The sequence below is a fragment of the Furipterus horrens genome, unplaced genomic scaffold, assembly GCF_987537825.1.
Source record: "Furipterus horrens unplaced genomic scaffold, mFurHor1.1.pri manual_scaffold_6, whole genome shotgun sequence".
Taxonomy (NCBI): Eukaryota; Metazoa; Chordata; class Mammalia; order Chiroptera; family Furipteridae; genus Furipterus; species Furipterus horrens.
The window spans coordinates 189,120,655-189,140,865 of record NW_028327176.1 but is presented as its reverse complement, the minus strand read 5'-3'; the positions used below and the strand labels follow the sequence as shown (position 1 = coordinate 189,140,865).

General features: G+C 44.3%; 1 protein-coding gene across 1 annotated transcript in view; it reads right to left on the bottom strand.

The window, feature by feature from the left end:
- The window catches only part of SLC22A3 (solute carrier family 22 member 3), a 79,316-nt gene that overhangs the window by 35,759 nt on the left and 23,346 nt on the right, over positions 1–20,211 (bottom strand). Inside the window, exons 2-5 of the mRNA XM_090280055.1 lie at positions 6,666–6,769; positions 3,477–3,631; positions 1,794–1,962; positions 574–691 (exon numbers count right to left, since the gene is read on the bottom strand). Coding sequence (XP_090136181.1) covers positions 574–691; positions 1,794–1,962; positions 3,477–3,631; positions 6,666–6,769 — 546 coding nt within the window. The remainder of the gene's footprint in view (positions 1–573; positions 692–1,793; positions 1,963–3,476; positions 3,632–6,665; positions 6,770–20,211) is intronic.

The following is a 20,211-nucleotide window of genomic DNA, read 5'->3' as shown; positions in this document are numbered from 1 at the left end:
CTGTTCTCTCATGATTCAGGGCTTGCTCCAAATGTATGTCTGTCTTCAGCTGCTTTACCCAATCTTCCAAAGGACAGATAATGAGCTTTGAATCCTCCCCATTTCTCTTACAGCAGTGCTACAGAGGCACCCAATGGCCTTTCCTGGGAGAAGGGAAGAAAAAAGGAAGGAAGGAAGAGGGAAATGGAGGGAGGCAGGGAGCACAGAGGGGAGGCAAGACAGCCAGCGTATGAAGGCTAAGATATTACATTCCTGTTCAAGCTCTGGTTCAAAGGCACAGCACTTCCGAGACTAAATTTAAAGACAAATCTTCAGACTACATTGAATGTCAGGAAAAGATTTATAGTTTGTTCAATTACAATTAATGAATGATTAAATACAATGGGGTCTATAAGTAAATAAAGTATAATAATTCAAGTAACTTGGTGCCACTATTAAAAATATGGACTAAATGACTAATGAACCTCAATTTCACAAACTCAAAATAATTTAGTCGGATGTTTGATAATATGTGCATAAGTGACAAATTCACCCACTTTAACAACATTTGTTACTAGTAATAAATAAAATTACCTCTGAGTAATTGGGCGAGAGATATTTCCCATTGCATTTGGCAATACTCCTCAGAATTTTTAATGCTTTATCTCCTTGCTTCCGAGTAACCAGCCAACGGGGAGATTCGGGAACCACCCTGGCAAGAAGAAAACATTTTTGAGTTATGAGCAGGAATTTCAAAACCTAAACTTTTATGACTCAAGTGTCTCTAATAAAATGGATCTTACATTTAGATAAAAATTGAGGAGAATCTTTGAGTTTAGAATAGGCTCTCAAAAACACAGATTATCTTTGCAAATTGATTATGGAAGGGGAAAACATGCTCACTTGATGACTGGATCATTGCTCATAATAAAAATGATTAAATATGACATTGTTCTTGCAAAACCAGGCTATCCTAGAATAGTGTCCTTGATTACACATACGAAAAGAACTGGGATTTGGTGAGCATTCAGGAAAAAGTTAGGTGCCCAGATTATGTTAGCCGATTTGACCGTATACATGGAACGGACTGGCAGCTGTCAGAAGGGAGGGGGAGCAGTGGTCTGGGTGGAAGAAGGTGAAGGGATTCGACGAAGAACTTACACGAATGACCCACAGACACAGACAACAGTGTGGTGACGGCCAGAGGGAAGGGGGGAGGTGGCTGGGTGGAGGTGGGCAAAGGGGAGGAGAATGGGGACATCTGTAATAGTGTAAACAACAAAAATAAAGTTAAGGAATTAAAAAATAAAAATTAGAGGACTGATTAAAATATGTTCATGTCAATAAGAGTCCAATGCATATACCTGTAGCTTTCTGATTACTTTTCTCATATTCTTAACATTTTCTTATTCCTCAGAGAATTTCTGAACAAATATCAGTTTGCTTAATAGAATATACAGAGAAGCAGATCAATTTCACCGCATTTATTTTATGCTGAAATACTAGCAGATATGGTTTTTTTTGCCTTGTAGTTTTCATGAAGATATTACTAAATAAAATATAATTAATACTCTATTTAGAATTTTGTGTTTTGGTATTTTATTAATTTATTTTAATAACAACTGTTAGTCAAATAATCAATGAATAATCTCTATAAAATTTTCAAATTCTCTAGAAATTCTCAAAGCCCACTGCCATTCTGGAGATGTCAGAAAAGCTCCTAAATTTTTTTTGTATTCATGTTGGTTTAGAAGCATCAACGCTACACTTCTGTGGGATAAGAATAAACTCAAGAATGCCAAAAACCGCATTACCAGTAATAAAGGAGGAAGAGAAAGTTGGGCAGCGTTATGGCTAGCTGGATCCCCTGCCAGTTGGGGATAAAGTAGGCGATTCCAGGGAGAATTATGATTCCAAGGGTGAAAAACATCTGAATCACGATTCCCACAATCCTCCTTTGCTTTGAACCGACGATTTCTGTCACTGAAGGAAAAGAAACACAGAAGGCAAGGAACCTCAAGGTCGGCTCCAAAGTAAACAAGCAGAGGCTCTGCACCTGTCACATCCGTCCGCGTTGCTGGAATACGACGGGACTCCCTGAGATCCCAGGCTTCCACACGAGCTGAAGGATGGAGATGTGCCCCCAGATAACTTAGCAGTGTGCTTGGAGCTCTCCTCTGCCCGTTACCGACCAGCACTCACTTTCCCCATATGCACCCAGACCAGCATTCCTCTGGGCATACAGAGAATGTATGTGTTGGTTCTCAGGAAGCTTCAATGACATCTATTTTGGAAGGTAATTGTAATTATGAAAACATAAATATAATATCCTTGCTAGATTTCATCACTGGTCTCTAAAGAAATGCGTGTTACCGTCTCTTTAGGAGATTCAATAGGAATATTAGACTCTATGAATAATTTTTCCGTCACAAGATAGTTTCCACCTAATGATAATTCTCTCCACTGTGTTGGACTTTCCATGGGTGTGATATTTCTCTAAAAATCACATGGGAAGTATGATCGCTGCCATATCCTCCCTCCTCCTCCCCTCTTACTAATTGGTTTCTATGTGCCACCTATTCTATTCTGATCTTCCTGGGATATGTTACCTTTCCTGCCCTAAGACCACAACTTCTAAAATTCACTAGATTTGGGTTTCCTTAAAAATGTTTCATATTCCAAAGTTATCCCTTCTGCCCCAGCCAGTGACAGGCAATTCTTCTAATACTCTCTCTCCTTTCTTGTCCATAAAAAAAAACTTGCAAAGGGTCTCCAAAGTGGGCACTGCTTGGGAAGGAACTGTCTAGCATAACAGAAGAGAACAGAAGCCCCCAAATCTGGGGTGACAATCATAGAGGGTATTCCAATTCCCCTGGTCACAAACCCGCCATGATTTTTAGAGTAGGTGACCTGTCTGGACACCACTGGAAGTGGGGCCAAAGGCAGCAGCCAGGACTTTCCCAGTAATATGAGCAGAGATCAAAGGGCAGGCTTTCTTTCTTTCGTACCCAGAGGTCAAACTTTCTAGTTAAGGAAGACGGCAAGGTTCACGAATGACCTTCTCACTTTCAGCTCCGATCTCCGGCGCGGTGGAAAGTTCTCCGCTTTTACAGAGGAATAGGACACAGGAGTGTCATCTTAAACTGTGTCACAGAAATACACAGGAAACTCTTTTAAAATGTTTCAAGGAACTAATGAGATTTTAATAAAAAATCAATCTCTAATAAAGAAAAGCAAAAGAACAAACAAACAAAAAAATCATGGGATAACAATATGATTGTGCCAGAAAGAGGTCACCCCAGTATTTTGTGATTTTCCATATTTGGTCCCCAAAGTAAGGTGTCATTTCAATTTCTAAAGAGTCAGAATCTTGCCCCTGCACCCTCCTATTTGCAGAAATAATTACTGCTGCAGCACGAGGAAGGCTGACTAGCCCGCACCCCTCACCCACCTAACCCTGGTTCTCAAGTAGACAAGGAGGTAGAGCAAGGCCTTACCAATCACGTAGCAAGTCATCCATGTCCCCTTTCCAAACACGCCTTGTAAGAAGCGGAAGACCACAAACACAGGGAAGTTTGGTGCAAATGCCACCACCACACCAGTGACGCCAACACCGAAACAGGAAATCAAGTAAACGATTATTCGGCCGTACCTTTGTGACAAAGAGAGAGGAGGGATCACCTTAAACATTGAGTTCAACACAATGAAAAAGACTACCAGTGTGTCATTAAAAGAAGTTGAAGGACAAATCTGGGGATAAATTTCTTAAGTTCACCAAGACTCAGTTTTCATTTGTTTGCTTCTTTTGTTCTGGTTTTGTTCATATACATGTCGAGGTCTGTCTGGAAAAAGTCCAGCCATTGTTAATATAATGAGAATGGCTTGTACACCATTGATGTAACGTGGCAGCCAAGGAGAGTGGACTGGAATGCAGACGTATGAACAATGGTGACTTCACTGTACTAGTCAGTGGGGGCAGTAGATGCTGTTGAGTCAGTGTGCGTACTGTGTGGCCGTCACATTCAAAATGACTGAGCAAGTAGAGCAATGAATCTGCATCAGATTTTGCATTAAGCTTGAATATTCCTCCATGGAAACTATTCGGATGACTCAGAATGCCGCAGCTATAAGCAACCGGTGCCTGGCAGCTCCATCATGACAACGCGCCCACTCATGCATCACGTCTTGTACAGAGATTTTTGGAAAAATATCAAATCACACAGTTGATTCAGCCCCCATACAGCCCAGATTTGGTGCCCTGTGACTTCTGTCTTTTCCCAAAACTAAAATCGCCTTTGAAAGGGAAGAGATTTCAGACCATCGATGAGATTCAGGAAAGTATGGTGGAGCAGCTGATGGTGACTGGGAGACCTGTGTGAGGTCCCAAGGTGCTACTTGAAAGGGGACTGAGGTGTCATTGTCCTGTGTGCAATGTTTCTTATATCTTGTATCTTCTTCAAGAAATCTCTCTATTTTTCATAGTACATGGCTGGATACTTTCTGGACAGACCTATCCACTTGGACTCCTTTTCCATAGAAGGTTTGGGCTGCAGTTTCATCTCATGAAATACGTACATACACACACACACACATATATGTATACTATATGTCCATGTATGTGTATTTTTTACCCTTCTACAGTGAGGTTGTGCTGAAAGGCTCAGATAAGATACTAATGTGAAAGTCCCATATAAAGTTCAAGCCAATGTGAGTCGCTCCTAAGTTTCGTATTTTATTTTCTCCATTCACAAAATATGACTAAATAGTTTAGGAAAAGGGAACAAGAGTATCATGTGCGAAAAATCTGAGAAGCCAATGTTAAGTGGTTCCATAGAGTTGTGCCCAACAACTGGCTGGTGAAAGTTTATTGTTAACAACCTTTAAGAGATTTGAGTTGATCACATTTCTCCCGAGAAATGTCCAGCATCTTGCTTCAGTCAGCGGAGCGGAGATGGAAGTAGCCCTAGTTTTTAAATTCACCCTCAGCCCTTCCCATGGTGCCTTCTCACAGACACATGGCCTGTGCATTCGTTTCTTATCCTTTCCATCAAGGACATGAAGAAGAGAAGGAGCTGAAATACGGGTGGCCCTGAGGGCGTGGGATTACTCGTGGGGCTGTCTTCTCCCAAGGACAGGCTATCTCCGAGGATACACGCTGTCCCTTCCTGGAACATAGCTCGGAACACCGGATCCCCTTCAAGTCCAGTTACTTTAGTCTGAAGACATGTTTATGGATTGTGCAAGAGAAACATGCAGAAGAGGCAAAACCTGCTGTTTAAATTAAGCAGAGCAAAAACAAAATTAAAGAAATCCATACTAAAAATACACAACGCAATTCTGAATGGTAGCCAGCCAGGAGAGAAGCGCTACAGTGGGGAGATTTAAAAACAAACAATTGAAAGTAGAAACAGCAGCAAAAGACACATAAAATGCAGGAGAAGAGCATCCGACACAAAGGATTACGGGGAAGGTCGCACACAGAAGAGGGTTAGGGGACAGCAAGAAAAACCTCGGGGACCGAAAAAGGGTCAGGAAAGGAAACCAAAGGTTTCACCCATTTTGAACTCCGATCTGGTCAAACTCAGGTCATCAATTGGCTACAGGATTTGGGGTGTTTTGTTGCCGTTAATTAGCTCACTCATGGCTGTGGGCAGGTCTCTAGGATGTACCCTCAGCACTGCCTGCTGCAAACAGAGTCGGAAGGACCCGCGCGGGCTGGGCTAGAATGACCGGGGCAATATTAAGCCAGATATGGGCAAGGGCCAGAGCCTCCCATCCCTGTCCTAACAGGTAGGTACACAGAGAATTACTAAATTACTGCAAGTACTTTCAGAGTTAGAAATGGGACAAAGGACTCGCTACACAAGAATACAACAGCTAACACCAATAATGTCTGAAACGCACTGTGTCGGCCATTAACTGGTATATTTATGAATGTCAAATAAATAAGACTTTTTAAATGATTTTTGGAAAACTTTCCTTTGCAGAGTTTTAAATCTGTAGAATAAAATACAAGGTTTTTTTAAAAAATTAAATGAAACAAATTTGGATAGGGCTGAGCTGTGACCAAAGGACTCAAAGCACAACCAGCTAGTGACTGAAGCGCACAGAATGAACTCTGCAGCGTCCACCAGCTGCCCGTCAGCCTCACGGAGGAGCCAATGCTTGCTGGTCTGGGTTTCCACTCAGACGCTTCCAGGCCCACCAGGGGCAGCCCCAGACACTTGTAGAGTTCAAGGACAAAGGAGACACAGTCTAAGAAGAAAAGATCATTTGGAGGGTTATCAGCAGGGAGTGGGTGCAGGGATTAAAAAACATAATTGGTAGGAGAAAATAGACAGGGGGATGCTAAGAACAGTAAAGGAAATTGGAGAAGCCAAAGAACTTTATATGCATGACCCATGGACATGAACTAACAGGGTGGACTGCTGAAGGGAAGGGGGTGGGGGAGAGCAAAGGGGAAAGACTGGGACAACTGTAATAACATAATCAATAAAATACACTTTTAGAAAGAAGAAGAAAAGAATTAGTCCAACCAAACCAGTGTGAATGTCATAAGTGGAGGAATTAGCATTGTTTTCTACATCTGGTAAGACTACTTTCCTAATAGGGAACATAAGACATTTCATCTCGCACATCCACATTGGGTTACAGCGATGTCACGTGGCCGTCCCAGCAGTACCCACCTATCCGCCGCGTAGCCCAGGGTGAATGCTCCGGCCAGGAAGCCCAGGTTTAGGATGGCTTGTGTGAGGTCCAGCATCCAAGCATTGACACACACGAGGTCAAACTGGAAGACAAAGGAACACACAGAAGGCATGTGGCAATGTTTACCCTCCAGACACCCGATCTTATTTTCTATATAGACCAGTGACCCTCAAATATTTTTGTTTATATGCTCCTTAAGTAAAATTGAAAACTCAATCACATGCATCTTTCACACTGATTTAGAGACATTGTCACTTTCAGTACCTGCCAAGGGTGTAATTACTATGCTATAAATACTGACATTTTCAAATAATGTTGGTGCATCAGTCCTTCAACTGTATCCAATGGAGTCTAAATACCATGACCATTTCATACCTACCATCACCCAGTAAAAACAAGTTCCTCAGTTCTCTAAAATCTAAAAGTTGGCATTGATTATTTTTCTCTTTGAATTCCTATTTTCTTTCTCACATACGTAAAACCTAATGTTGTATGTGTTACTGTCTTTTTGTGCTAATAATGGCAAGGTAAATAAATCAGCATTATTATTGTTTATACTTTTGTATATAGTAAATTACATATATAAATTAACATTTAATTTAAAGTTGTTTCTATTTAAAAATTTAATCTCCAAATATTAGACTGTTTCCTCATTAGGTTATAATTACAGTTACTTTTAGACCATGATTGATAAAAACATAAGCTACAACAAATTTTGAAAGGAATTATTACATGAGAGTAAAATTGTGTTGGAAATGGAGCTTTCCATTTCTAGAATGTGAAGAAAGCCTGGCATTTCCCAGTTCATGTAATCTGTAGGCGAAGATTGCTTATTACTACAACAAATTAGGACTCAGTGTCAATTCTAATTTTTTTTTTCATTTTTATAAATTTATGTGCTAAGAAACTTGTCTATATGAAAAAAGTAATGCGAATGGAGAGAGTTTTGTTATAGTGAAGGCACTCCATCCATTTTCCTCCTTCTCACTGACATGCCAGATTCCGGTAGCAGTCTATCATCAAACTTATTTTTACTTCTCTATTAACCAACGTGCTGCTGAAGTCTGCCTACAGTATCGCTGGAAGGAAAGAAATGGAAACCACCAGACTTACAAGAAGTTGTTTAATCAAGTCATAAGTCATTAACTTTCTTAATTACTTCCTTGACACCAAAAGCAACCTTTCAAATTGTCCATCTGTCTGGTTCCCATAGGTCTGAACCCCCCACTGCCCCCCATGCCTGTCAGTGCATCACAGGGAAACGGAAGAGAGGCAGGATTCCTTTTGCAAAGTGGGAGGGAGGGCACCAGGAATGAGGACCTGTCCCCTCATCATGCCCATATTGCCCAGCAGATCCACTTTGCACATTAAGTGAGCTGAGGCTAAGAAAACTGATTCCCTAAAAAGCACCCAGGCCTACCAGCCCTATGACTGGCTTTGCTGCCATCCAAATGGCACGCTCACCCGGACAGCCCCCCCCCACCCCACCCCCCACTTTTAGACTGTAGCGTGGAAGTGAATGTTGTTACAACAGGAATCGTCTCAACAATGCAGAGTCATAAGCAAACTGTCATATTTACAGAGCCCAGGTCTTGCCTTGATTCTACAGCTAATGACCTGTCACCTAACACAGCTAGAAATAAAAATGGGGGACAGGAGTTGCCAGCCCATCTGCAGAGTAGCTGAGATTAATGGAGATTAAAGAAGTAAAAATATTTACATATCTATATGGTAGTAGCAATTGTGGTCATTTAGGAGAGTTTCATCATCGGTGTCAGCACTGGTTTCTCAAGGCATGACAATTTTAAGTAAACTTGCATTTGACTATTTATCTGAAATAATTTCCCACTGGAATTAAACATGTAAACACTGCAACTATAAGACAAGTACATAAAATCTCGGGAAACAAACAGGCAATTTCGCTGCCAGAGAAAGCATTTGGGCTTCAGAAAAATACCAACCAGTGTCAAATATAAATACCCAAACTGTAGAATTGGCTGTATTTCAGATGATTGGGTTGGCTAGGGACACAGGCATGTGTTTCAAGGCCTGGAGAGAGAGAGAGCTATCATTCTGATGCATTTGTTTAACTGCTTTTGAATTGTGTGAACTAGAATGTTCCCTAAATATTCTTTACACCTATAAAATATTCTTTAACATAACACTGATTCTCTTTTCACTCCTCCAGGAGAAATGGTCACAATGGCTTTTTCATACTTTACATTAAGATTAATTAAAAACAAATGTCTACATTGTTAAAATGCTATTAACTTCATGTTTTCTAAAGTGTTCTGACGTCATCTAAAGTACTGTGCGAGTCACACATTCCTTCCCTCTGGGCTTTGTTCTGCGGCCCAGAAGCCGGAGGTGTAGAGACTACATTTCCCAGAATCCTCTGCCAGCTGGGGGGCACAGCTAGGGCAAGACCAGAAGGCTGGAGGGAGGTCGTGGGGATTTCTCTCTTGGCCACGGCCCCAGCTCCCGCTCCCATGCAGCTGCGACAACAGTGGCTGGTGGCTGCAGAAGTCAGCCAGTGCTTGTCACCATGCCCCACCACCTGGGCAAAGGGATAAGGAGCCACAGGCTCTGCAATGAGGTGGAGCGGTCAGAGGCTCCTGCGAGAGCGGTCCTTCCTGATCTGTCCCCTCCCCGCTTTCTAGCCCTTCCACAGGAGCGGCAACGCACACCCTTTTAGCAAATCCCCTCCTGCTCGGAGGACCGTGACTTCTGCGTCTGTGACTGGAGCCTGCAGTCTTGTAAGAGCACAGAATAAATGAATACATAAGTGATGTACCTGTAAGCGAGTGCACACACACCCACGGCCATTTCCAGACGGCAGAAGCGCAGCCGGCACAATGAGCACAGGAGTGGTTGGGGCTCCCCCCGCCCCCCCCACCGCCCCCCCCACCGCCATCCCCCACCGCTGGCACTCCCCAACCGGCACTGAGCTCGCTGCCTGCTGTCGCAACAGCTCTGGGTCTGTGACATGTCTTTCATGCTCCGAGAGAGGTCAGCAGACGCCAAAGCCGCTGTGCGTCATGCGCCAGGGCGCTTCTCCTGAATAAGGTCCCAGAAACGGGTAATACCCACGGGGACCTAAACCGACCTCTTGTCCAGTTTACCCAAGTCTGAATCAAAGGCACAAAGGTTTTTATCTTTTTCTAAGGCAATCTCTCTAGAACAAGGGAGGCATTGTTCTTCTTTTTAAGTGTCCGCAGGGAAAGACCTTAAAACTTATTGTGGAATGCTCATCAATCCATGTGTGCTCATTCTGTCCTTCATTAATGCCCAGAGTCACTTACACAAAGAGAGTCGCTCCCCTGGGCCTCAGCACAAAGCCGATCGGATAAAAGACTCCGACAACTCTTTTCTGTGACGCTGAAAGGATTACTTTGCTCCGTGTTGCAGGAAGCACAACTCTAGCCTAATTAGGTACTTCTGAAGGGTTTCCAACCAAGGGTTTTTCTCAGCTCTCCCCGGCTGTTAAAAGCCAAATGGATATTACAAGAATTTGAGTCGTAATGATAAATGCTGGGGCAAGTCACTATTAGACATATTTTAAAGTTTTGATTTCTAAATATCCTTAAAATCAGAGCAGCAGACTATCATCAACATATGAAGGTCAAAAGTCATAAATAAGGTTTAAAAAATGCAGGTATGCAAACCACTTCGATGTTCATGAAGGGGACTTGCCTGCTCCTTAAATCCCAAGGGAACGGACTCGATGTCTGGTCGCTAGCTTTCCCATCCACAGTTTAGCCCTTTTGAATGAATTCTCACATTAAAGATGCTAAGCTTAGAGGCCATCACAGTATTTGGCTTCAGTGGAAACCATGAGAAATCTTACTTAATATTTTTATTGTTGAAGGGGAAGGGGATTTCCAATGATAAATGACAAGACCGCTGTACCTATGCCCTGATTGTCTACGAACAAGTTGTAAACTGAACCATTTCTAATCAGCTCTTAGTTCAAAGCCAGTAGCCATTAAATCCTCATCAGTGTTAAAACCATCACCGAGGCCTTTGGTTTGACCCTGGGGCATGGGGCGCTGCCCGGCAATCTTTACCATTGGCCAGAACAATTTCATGTTGACCTCCACAGGCAGGTTCCATTCCAAATCAACAAGAAGTCACCATAACGAAGCCTAATAATGGTTAAAAATTATTGTGATCGTAAAGAAAAGAATTTGGGCTGGATTTCCATGAGAGGAAGGGATGTCATTACTAATTCTGGTCATAATAAAAATGTCTTTAACATGATCTGATGGCATTAATTTATAATAAAAATGAATGTTTTTATGGCAGGCAAGAACCATCGTGATGAGCCGCAGGGGTAAAAACAACTCTTCCGGTGTTTACAGATAGCCTCCCCCGGCGTGGGCCGCGCGGCTGATGCACGCGGGGTGGGAGAAACACCAGTGAGTGCGTGCCTTGCTTCTGCCTCCGCGAGGAGCTAATCCACCGTTTAGAGAATCGGGGTCACTGGAAGAAGCAAAGGAAGAGCAATGGAGATCTAAGCCACGTGGGACTGACTGTAAATGCCGAGGGCCTCTGAGAAAGAAGTGGCCGCGTGGTCCCAAGCAGTCAGGCGCGTGGAGAAGGTGGGACAGAAACAGATCCTTCGCCAATGAGCTGGATGTAGAAGGAGACCAAAGGGGAAGGAAGCGTATTTGAGCAGGGGGACAGGCGACCCGGACACAGAGGCAGGAACATGTCTCCAAGGTCCAGCTATGCCACAGCACATGGGTGCCCAGCTCAGATTTCAAGCTGAGGGACCCCTTGTCTCCCCTCCACCCAGTGGGGAAGGGAGTGAGGTCCAGGGGGTGGGAGAGTGGGCTTCTTACTCAGGAAACCAGAGGCATCAGAAGAGCTCAGGATGGAGGGAGGGGGGAGTTCTCAAGGAGAGAGGAAAAGTCTGGGAGGTTGCAAATGGAAAGGCCCCGAGCAGATGGCTTGGCCCCAGGACAGAACAAGATTCCAGGGACATGAGAGAAAGTCCAAGAGATTAGAGGAAACGCAAGAGTCTGCAATGACTGCCTGGAGCGGGGTGACTTCTACGGAAGTAAAGAGGTGCCTCGCGTGATAAAGCTGAAGGGCCTCACTTGCCACACAGGTTGTCCTCCCAGGTTCATAACGGCCGTGCTTCATGTACAGTGAAGCCAGTAAACGTCGATATGCGACGGGGAGATATCTGTTCAATAAATCAATAGATGCCTTTTTGTCTGAGTTTGTGAGGTTGGGAGAAACGAGAAAAAAAAAAAAAACAACTAAATCTATTTTTGTAATAACAATGTCGTGTATTAACTTAGGTTTTTATAACCCGCCCTCAGATCTTAGAAGTTCAAGCCCTTATGTTTCTTTGTAGTGAAGACATGCAGTTACTCTTCTTAAAATGTTTACGATTTCTCTAAATATCAGAGAATGTCTGAGGACGAGAGGAATTTTGGGAGTGGCCGGGGGCTGAGGGAGCAGAGGGGCCACTGTTCTGCAAGCACTTGCCCTTCGCCTCCCACGTTCTCAGGTGAGAGTCCATCTGGTTTTGTTTTTTTGCTGCCCCTCCCCAAATACACGCTTCTCCCCGACCCCGCTGCTCCGGCTTGGGATTCAGCTTTCTCTGCTGAGTAACCAAAAGCCAGCTATTGGTCTATGTTTATTGACATGGAAAGAAATCCACATTTTAGTAGATTTAAAAATCAGGTTATAAAACAAGGCATAGGATTCCATAGGTGTAAAAAATCTATATGATCCTAAGTACATACATGTAAATATCAGAGGAAAAGGGCCCCCATTAAGGTCATTGAAAAATCGTATGGGGCAGGCAGAGTGGGTGCTCCTGCCGACGACCACGTGAGAAAGGACTGTTAGTGGGAAGTCAGAGATGAATGAGGATGGGGCGTGGAGATTGTCTTCTCAATGATATTTAGTTTCACATGAAATTTAGAAAATAATTAAAAGTGTAAAAACGCAAATCAAGAACTTCTCTCGAGGTAGAATTCAACCCCTTACACGCTTGCTCCTGGCTCATCCAGTTCCGGGAAATGAGTTTTCACCGCAGCAGGCGGCTTGCCCTTGCCGAATGCCTCCCTGACCCGAAGCCAACTGCACTGTCAGGACTGGGGAGCTGGGGGCCGGACCCCAGGGACTGTCCGCAGGTCTCTGAGGCGCTGTGTGTCTGAATCTTTTTTTCTTTCTCAGGACTGGGTCATTCCTCCCACTCTACCCTCAAGTTCACTTAGTCTTCCTTCTGCCCTTTCCAATCTGCTACTGAGGCCACTTAGTGAATTTGTCATCTCAGTTTATTTTACTTTCCAGCTCTAGAATTCCTATTTTGAAGTTTCTATTACTCTGTTGAGATTCTCTATTATTCAGTAAGACCATTTTTCCTTTAATCCTTTGAACATTGTTTGATTGGTTGAATGCATTTATAATAGCTCTTTTGAATCATCAGCTACTAAATCCAACCCCTAGGACCTCTAGAGTCGGTCCCTATTGGCTGCCCTTCTCCACTCCCCATCACCCCCCCCCCCCATTCCCTCAGCATGATCCTATTTCCTGGCTTTTGTGTGTCTTATTGGCTTTCGATGTCAAAGGACAGGGCTTAAAACTGTCAGATAATGGTCACTTCAGCCTCTCTGATTCCTGTCGGGCTCTTCTAATGATTCTAGACTTTTATTCTGGTAGGAAGTTAACTCATCTGGACTCAAACTGAGAACTCTGACACCCCATGATGTCAGAGCTGGTAACTCAATGTTGTGGCTTCTTGGCAACTTCTTTGTATAGCCCGGCCCTCTGGTGGCCACCTCCAGGGTTTGGAAAGAGGTTATATTCAGATTCCGGATTCTTGCTTTCTATGGTTCTCCTGCTTCTCCTGCTTCTCCTGCTTCCGGGGAATGACTCTCACTCCCTCATTTCCAGCTGGCCTGCCAGTTTGGGCCTGTGCTCTCTTCTGCCACTAGCAGGAAAGACTTTAGCTTTCCGTCACCCGAGCTGTGCACAGGCTGCAAAATGCGGTCAGTTCACAAGTGAAGAAGTGAATCTTACATTTTCCTTTCTTTTCTTTGTTTTAAGTACGAACTTAAGTTAGATAAACTTCGGAATTAGCATATTTTGGTTCTAATAACATAATACCTAGATTAAAATATTGAACTTTCCACATTTAAAAATCACTTGAAATGAGCCTTCAGACACTAAAATAATTCTAAAATGAATGTCTGATTTTATTAAAAAGACTAACTAGCTCCTACTGATATAAATAAGTCCTTCAGAATTTTGTATTTCAATTTTTTTCTCTATTCCACTGAACTCCTTGGAAATATAACTGGATGAAATATCATTGTCATTGTGTGGGATGTTGGCGTCTCAGAGGCAAGACATTTCGGGTGCTCTCTTTGGCCCCTAACATATAAAATAAACAACTTTACATTCAACTACTTCTTTCTTAAACTTCATTAAATGTATGTTTCAATTTATTTGTTAAACTTTGAAGATAGTGTAGGGTAACTTTTAACTATTAGTGTTTAAGACAATATCCTCATCTCACTTCCCTCTAAAACAGTGTTCATTTAAAGTTACGCACAATATCTGACTCATAATTTTGTCAGTTGTCTCAGTCCCAGAGACCCAGGTCAGCCGTGAGTGCTAGAGAGGAGTTGGCTTCTCCGGAGCCTTTTTCTAGGATATAACCCATAACCTGTAATACCCCAAATCAAACCTCACAGTGGACACGTCCCAAAATGAGTCTGCTAAGCATCTGTCTTTATGAGCTATTGCTCAAGTAATAATCTTCCTGACAATAATAGCAGGTCCCACATGTGCTGTTAGAACAAATGTCTTTTTCACATTTTATTGCTTTCTCATCTGTTCTTTGGAAAGAAAGGCAGGCGCTCCCCCTCCCCACCCCCCTTCCCCTGGATAGCATGAGGTAGTGTCCTCTTAGCTATTGGAGCCTCTCCCAGGACATCTAGGCTCCGATCGCTTTCAGAAATGTGCCATCTTGAGAGGTCAAGGATTTCATGATTTATATGACTGTTCATGAAGCACTCCCCAAAAACAATTTCAGGATGGGTGAAAAGACCCACTACATCTTATTAGATTTTAGTTTCTGTCTTTCAGTATTATCGGTAACACTCTTCCTCCACTTGGAAAGCACAGTTGCCAAAGATTTTCATAATCTCATCAGAACAGTGAGTACCACGTGCACCTTTTAAAACCTGCCAAAGCTTATATTTTCTAATAAGGATATGCTCTTAGGACACAGTCAGCCACGCTGATGAAACACTGCTAACAGTGGCACGTAAAAATCAGCTTCTCCAGAATATGAAAAGTAGCCGACAGAGTTTCAATCTTTGGCCTTCTCCCAGTTAAACACATGTCTTTTTTTAAACTTCTAAAATCATCACTGATTTTGAGAGAACTATTAATGAAAAAGCCATATTCTAATCCTCTCGCTGCCTTTCTGATTTCAACACATCATTCTAGAATCTTCTGAGCTTTAATTTTGTTTGCATGTGAAATTTGGAGACACTAGACAGTATTAAAGGCCCTTGCTTTCCTGTTCTGATATTTTCTGATTCTATGAACACGGAGCGAGTGATAGAAACAGCAGGGTACTCCTGCCACTAAAATAGTCCTCCTACATTAGGAGAGGAGCAAACCTACAATGAAAAGCCTTAGAGGAGAAACATCACATTGACTAAACTACGGCGAAGAGCAGGAGCTATGGTCAGCTCAAGCCAACAGGTTACCTCAAGGTTAAAACTGGTAAACTGATTCAAACCAACACAAATCTTGGAGCCCAACCTTAGCTCCTATAGCCGGTGCCCATGGCCCCTCCCTCTTTCCAGGGCTGTGTGCACACCGCCTTTGATTCTTCTTCTCTTGGTTTGCATGTGAGGGCGAGAGACAGTGGGTTCGACAACACAGTCATTCCTATAAAATTGCCAATTGATGAGAATCAGGAAGAGAGACTGGAGAAAACACGGAATCCTAGGAAGGTTCTGGCCAGGACTTTTGGTAGAGAGCTTCACGCAAGTCCAAGGATGGTACGATTATTGACTAAATTCCAACTGGAGATGAAAGCTTGGCGAACATTTCCCTGTTGTGGCTGTGACGTTTATAATTAGTTGACCCAAAGTACAGACACGACTTTGTTATCTTTATCACTGAGTAGTGTTGCTAGGACACACGCACCCTCCCCGCCCGGCAGCGCCTTCCCCAAAGCCCTCGGAGGCCCCAAACTGTCTCTGTCCAGGTGTTGGGAGTGTTACAAGGACGACTGGAAGGAAGGCAGGTCGGAACCGGCCTGCACTCCGTCCTCCAGCCCAGGGCACAGTGGCTGCGTCACCCAGGACTGCCTTCCTGGGACCTGACACTGCACAAGACCCCACTCTGAAAATGTTTGCTTCTTCATGAACTTTAAAAAAAATTGTTTTTATCATGATTACTTGGAGCTTTTGAAACAAAACGTTTTAAGGCCTTTGAAAGGAAGTCTCCCTGAAGGCGGTCCCCTGACACACATGAATCCATTAAACAGGACACAGCAACGCAGCAGCTTCAACAACCTGGCCACCTGATGCCACCCGCCCAGGTGTTCACACACACAGGTGGCGCCTCATCGTAAGTGCTATGGCAGGGTCCGCATCTGGAATCTAGTGGCTGGAACTGATCGTACTGCCACCTACCATTTACTGCGTGCCAGGCTTTAGAGTGGTGGCTTGGCATACACCACCTCACTTAACCCCCCGGCTCCCCCTGAGGTAGACGTGGTTATTGCCATCATCTTACAGGCGAGGAGACTGGGATTAGAGACGCTGGTGGTTACATACCAGTCAGTGGGGGGTGGGGAGAGAAGGCCTAATCGAAACGTCTGACTGCCGAGCCCACCTGCTTCGCATCCCAGTGCACCCTGCCTATGGCCACTGCCACTCGTCCCCACCCCTGCAGCCTCGTAAAAAAAAAAAAAAAAATGGCAGTCTATTAAACTTGCTAAAATATACATTCTTTGTTTGAACACGTACAAGAGATCGTTCTTAAACTTCTTCCACTTGGATAGATGCATAGGGCAGCAAATATGCAAGACTCTCTGGTTTTGATATTTTTAAAGCCCTAGTTACTTTCATTTAAATAAATAAACATTAATAATAACACAGACTTCATTAAACTATCTCTTTTTAGTAAGTGAGATGCTGCCATTATATATGTGTGTGTGGTTTTTTTTTTTTTTTTTTTTTTGGTCAGTTGAGTGGTGCCTCACATTTGCTCTGAAACGGTCTGCAGCTGGTACAGTGCAAAAACTGTTGAGATCACAGTAGTCAGGTTGTTTTCTCCCGAAGCATCGGGCTCACAGTTTCATGTTGCCCTTAGGAAAGCGGATGAATGTAATGAGAACTTCAACAAATAGACAGAGAACATGAAAACAGAACTAGAAAACATACAGAACCACTCAGAAACAAACAAGACGTTAAAGAGATGAAAAAGATATCATATAAGAATGGAAACAAACAAACAAAAAGCTGGGGTAGCAATACTTACACTAGACAAAATAAACTTTAAAGCAAAGCTTGTAACAAGAGACAAAGAAGGACCCAGAAATTTCATTTCTGGCTATTTATCCAAAGAAACCAAAACACTAAACACTAAGTTGAAAAGACATATGCACCCATGTGTTCACTGCATCATCATTTTTAATAGCCAAGATATGGAAGCAACCTAACTTTGCGTCAACAGATAAGCGGATAAAGAAGAAGCAGGCATGTACAATGGACTATGACTCAGCCATAAAAAAATGAAGTCTTGCCACCTGTAACGATCTGGATGGGCCTCGAGGACATGGTACTAAGGGAAATAAGTCCGGCAGAGAAAAACAAAGGCCCTATGCCTTCACTTATTTGTGGAACCTAAAAACAAAATAAATGAACACGCAGACTAGAAACAGACTCATAAATACAAAGAATATATTGATGCTTCCCAAATGGGATGTGGGTCGGGTCGATGGGTGAAGAGGTGGGGAGATTAGGAAGTACAATCTGGTAGTGACAGAACAGTCATGGGGATGTGAAGTACAGCACAGGGAACACAGTCAATATTACAGTAGTTATGGATGGTGCCAGAGGGGGACTAGATTTGTTGGGGTGATCACTTAGTAAGTAATATAAAGTCTAACCGCTGGTTGTACACTTCAAACTAATATAATACTGTATGTCAACTGTAACTGAAAATAAAAAATTATTTAAAGGATTATGCATCTTGGTCTTAAAATTATCTTTGTTTTTAAAGAGAGAAGGTTCTAGAGTAGAGGTTTACCTTGACTGTTTGTCTGTTACATGGCTCAGACTAGGCTAGACAACAGGAAAACAGACCACAGCCAGAAGTGTATTAACTATGTTGACACTGGCTGGGCATTTCGGAAAGGCAGGGGGGGCTGCTTTTGTGCACTGAGGTGGCTCTGGCTGTTAGGGAGCCCCGATTCACACCACGGGTCCAGATGTAGCCTGACACATTTCACAGAGAAACGCAGCCCCCGAGGTGACTGTGGTCTTTCATGTGACGCTGTCCACCCACCCACCAGGGAAAGCGGTAGGTCTCAGACTTCCAAAGCCAACCCCCTCTGCAAGCAGATGGAATGCACCCTCTCTCTGTGCCTCGGGTGTCCCTGGAGGCAGAGATGCCGCCACCCCTGTCGCTGCAGAGCCCACAGGTGGAAGGTGGAGACAAGGCATACATTCATCTGCATGACTTAATGCTGAAACCAGAGGCTGGCACCCATCCCAGAAAAGGCCTGAACAGCCTCGCGGCTGCCAAGTCTTCCCACTCTCCTGTGGCTCTTTCCAACCCACCTCTGCTCCCAACTGGAAAGCAGCAGCATCAGAGATGAGCATCATGGGGCCAGGAAGATTTGAGTCATGGGAAATGCCCCCATCAGAGAGGCCAGAGTCCCCACCCCGAACTTATGTGACTTCGGGTAGCCCAGGGGAGATCTCTCTGTCCCACCAGGTGTTGCCACATTTCAGGTACGACAGCTTCTGTGTTCTCCAAGCTGAGAGGGGCGCCACAGCGAAGCAGAGCATGGCCATAAGACAGTGCGTTCATTCATTCATTCAGTCAGTCATTCAAAAGACGCCTGAGATTGCACCCAGGCGCGAGGCGTGCTGGGCTCCGGTTTGCAGAAGTTAGAGCTGAGCAGCAGCGAGGGAGAACGTGCAACAGAACCCAGAGTGGGACGTGCTCAAACTCCGGCAGAGAAACACAGAGCGCCATGCAAGCCCAGAGGACGGGAGAGGCGCTCCAGCTGCAGGCCTGTGTCAGGTGTGGCTTCTTCGGACGCAGCGTGGGAGCCAGTCCCAGACGGACTCGCTGCATTTGGACACACAGAGGTGAGGCGGAAGCCAAGGGCACAGCGTCAGCATCAAAGAAAGTCGGGGAGCGTAGGGCAGGAGTGCGATATAGAAAAAGCTCACCAAACACAGAGGCTGACCCTGGCTGCTGTGGCTCAGTGGATTGAGCATCGCTCTGCGAGCCAAGTGTCGCTGGTTCGATTCCCAGTCAGGGCACATGACTAGGTTGCACATCAGGTCCCCAGTTGGGGGCACGAGTGAGAGGCAACCACACGTTGATGTTTCTCTCCCTCTCTTTCTCCTTTCCCCTCTCTCTAAAAATAAATAAATAAACAAATAAACACTGAGGCTTGGACTGAATAACCAGAGGCTTTTCAAGAGCTCGCTACAGTTTCCAAAGCATTTTACAATCCAGTCTTTTATTTGACTCACACGAAATGTGAATTTATATGTCTTAAGATCCTTATCGTGTCTCATTTTCATGAAGCCTCTACAGAGGGAATAGTGTGATGTAGTTTAACACTGTAAAACGCTACATTAAGTAAGATGCGCCTTCTTATGAGTAATGCGTAGAGGGTCAGAAAGCCGAGGGCAGAATAATTAAATCAGAGGCACATGCTGCCTCATTACTGCCACGTCCCTCTTCACCTAGCTTCATAAATAGTGATGTAAGAGCATTAACAATGCCTGGGTCCAACATCCAGTCCATGGCTCTGTGCTAACAGTTTTTAGAAAGACACAGATGTAAGACAACAGGCACATGTATGTCCACATCTGTAGGACAGCTGAAAAAAATGGACTAGAAGCCCACCCCAGCCGTGGGTGCCCCCAAGCAGGGAGCCTGGGATTTGTTGCCCACCCGAAGGTGGGACAGCCCCGTTCCTACCCCAGAGGCTCATCCAGAGCCTTGCCACGCCCCCTTCAGGAGGGAGCGTCTATCCCCCCTTTCCCTTTAATTCCCAGCAGCGCTGTGACTCCCTGGAACCAACAGAAGGCGGCAGAAGTGACGCAGTGTGACTTCCGAGGGTGGCCCTAAAAGGACATGCCGCATCTGCCTTGTGAGCTAGAACAACCCTTTGGAACTCTGAGGCATCACTGAGGAGTCTGCGGCCACCGTGCCAGGAGGTAGCCCACACCACACGGAGAGGTCCCATGCAGCTGTTCCTGCTGTCAGACCCAGATGAGGTCCTTG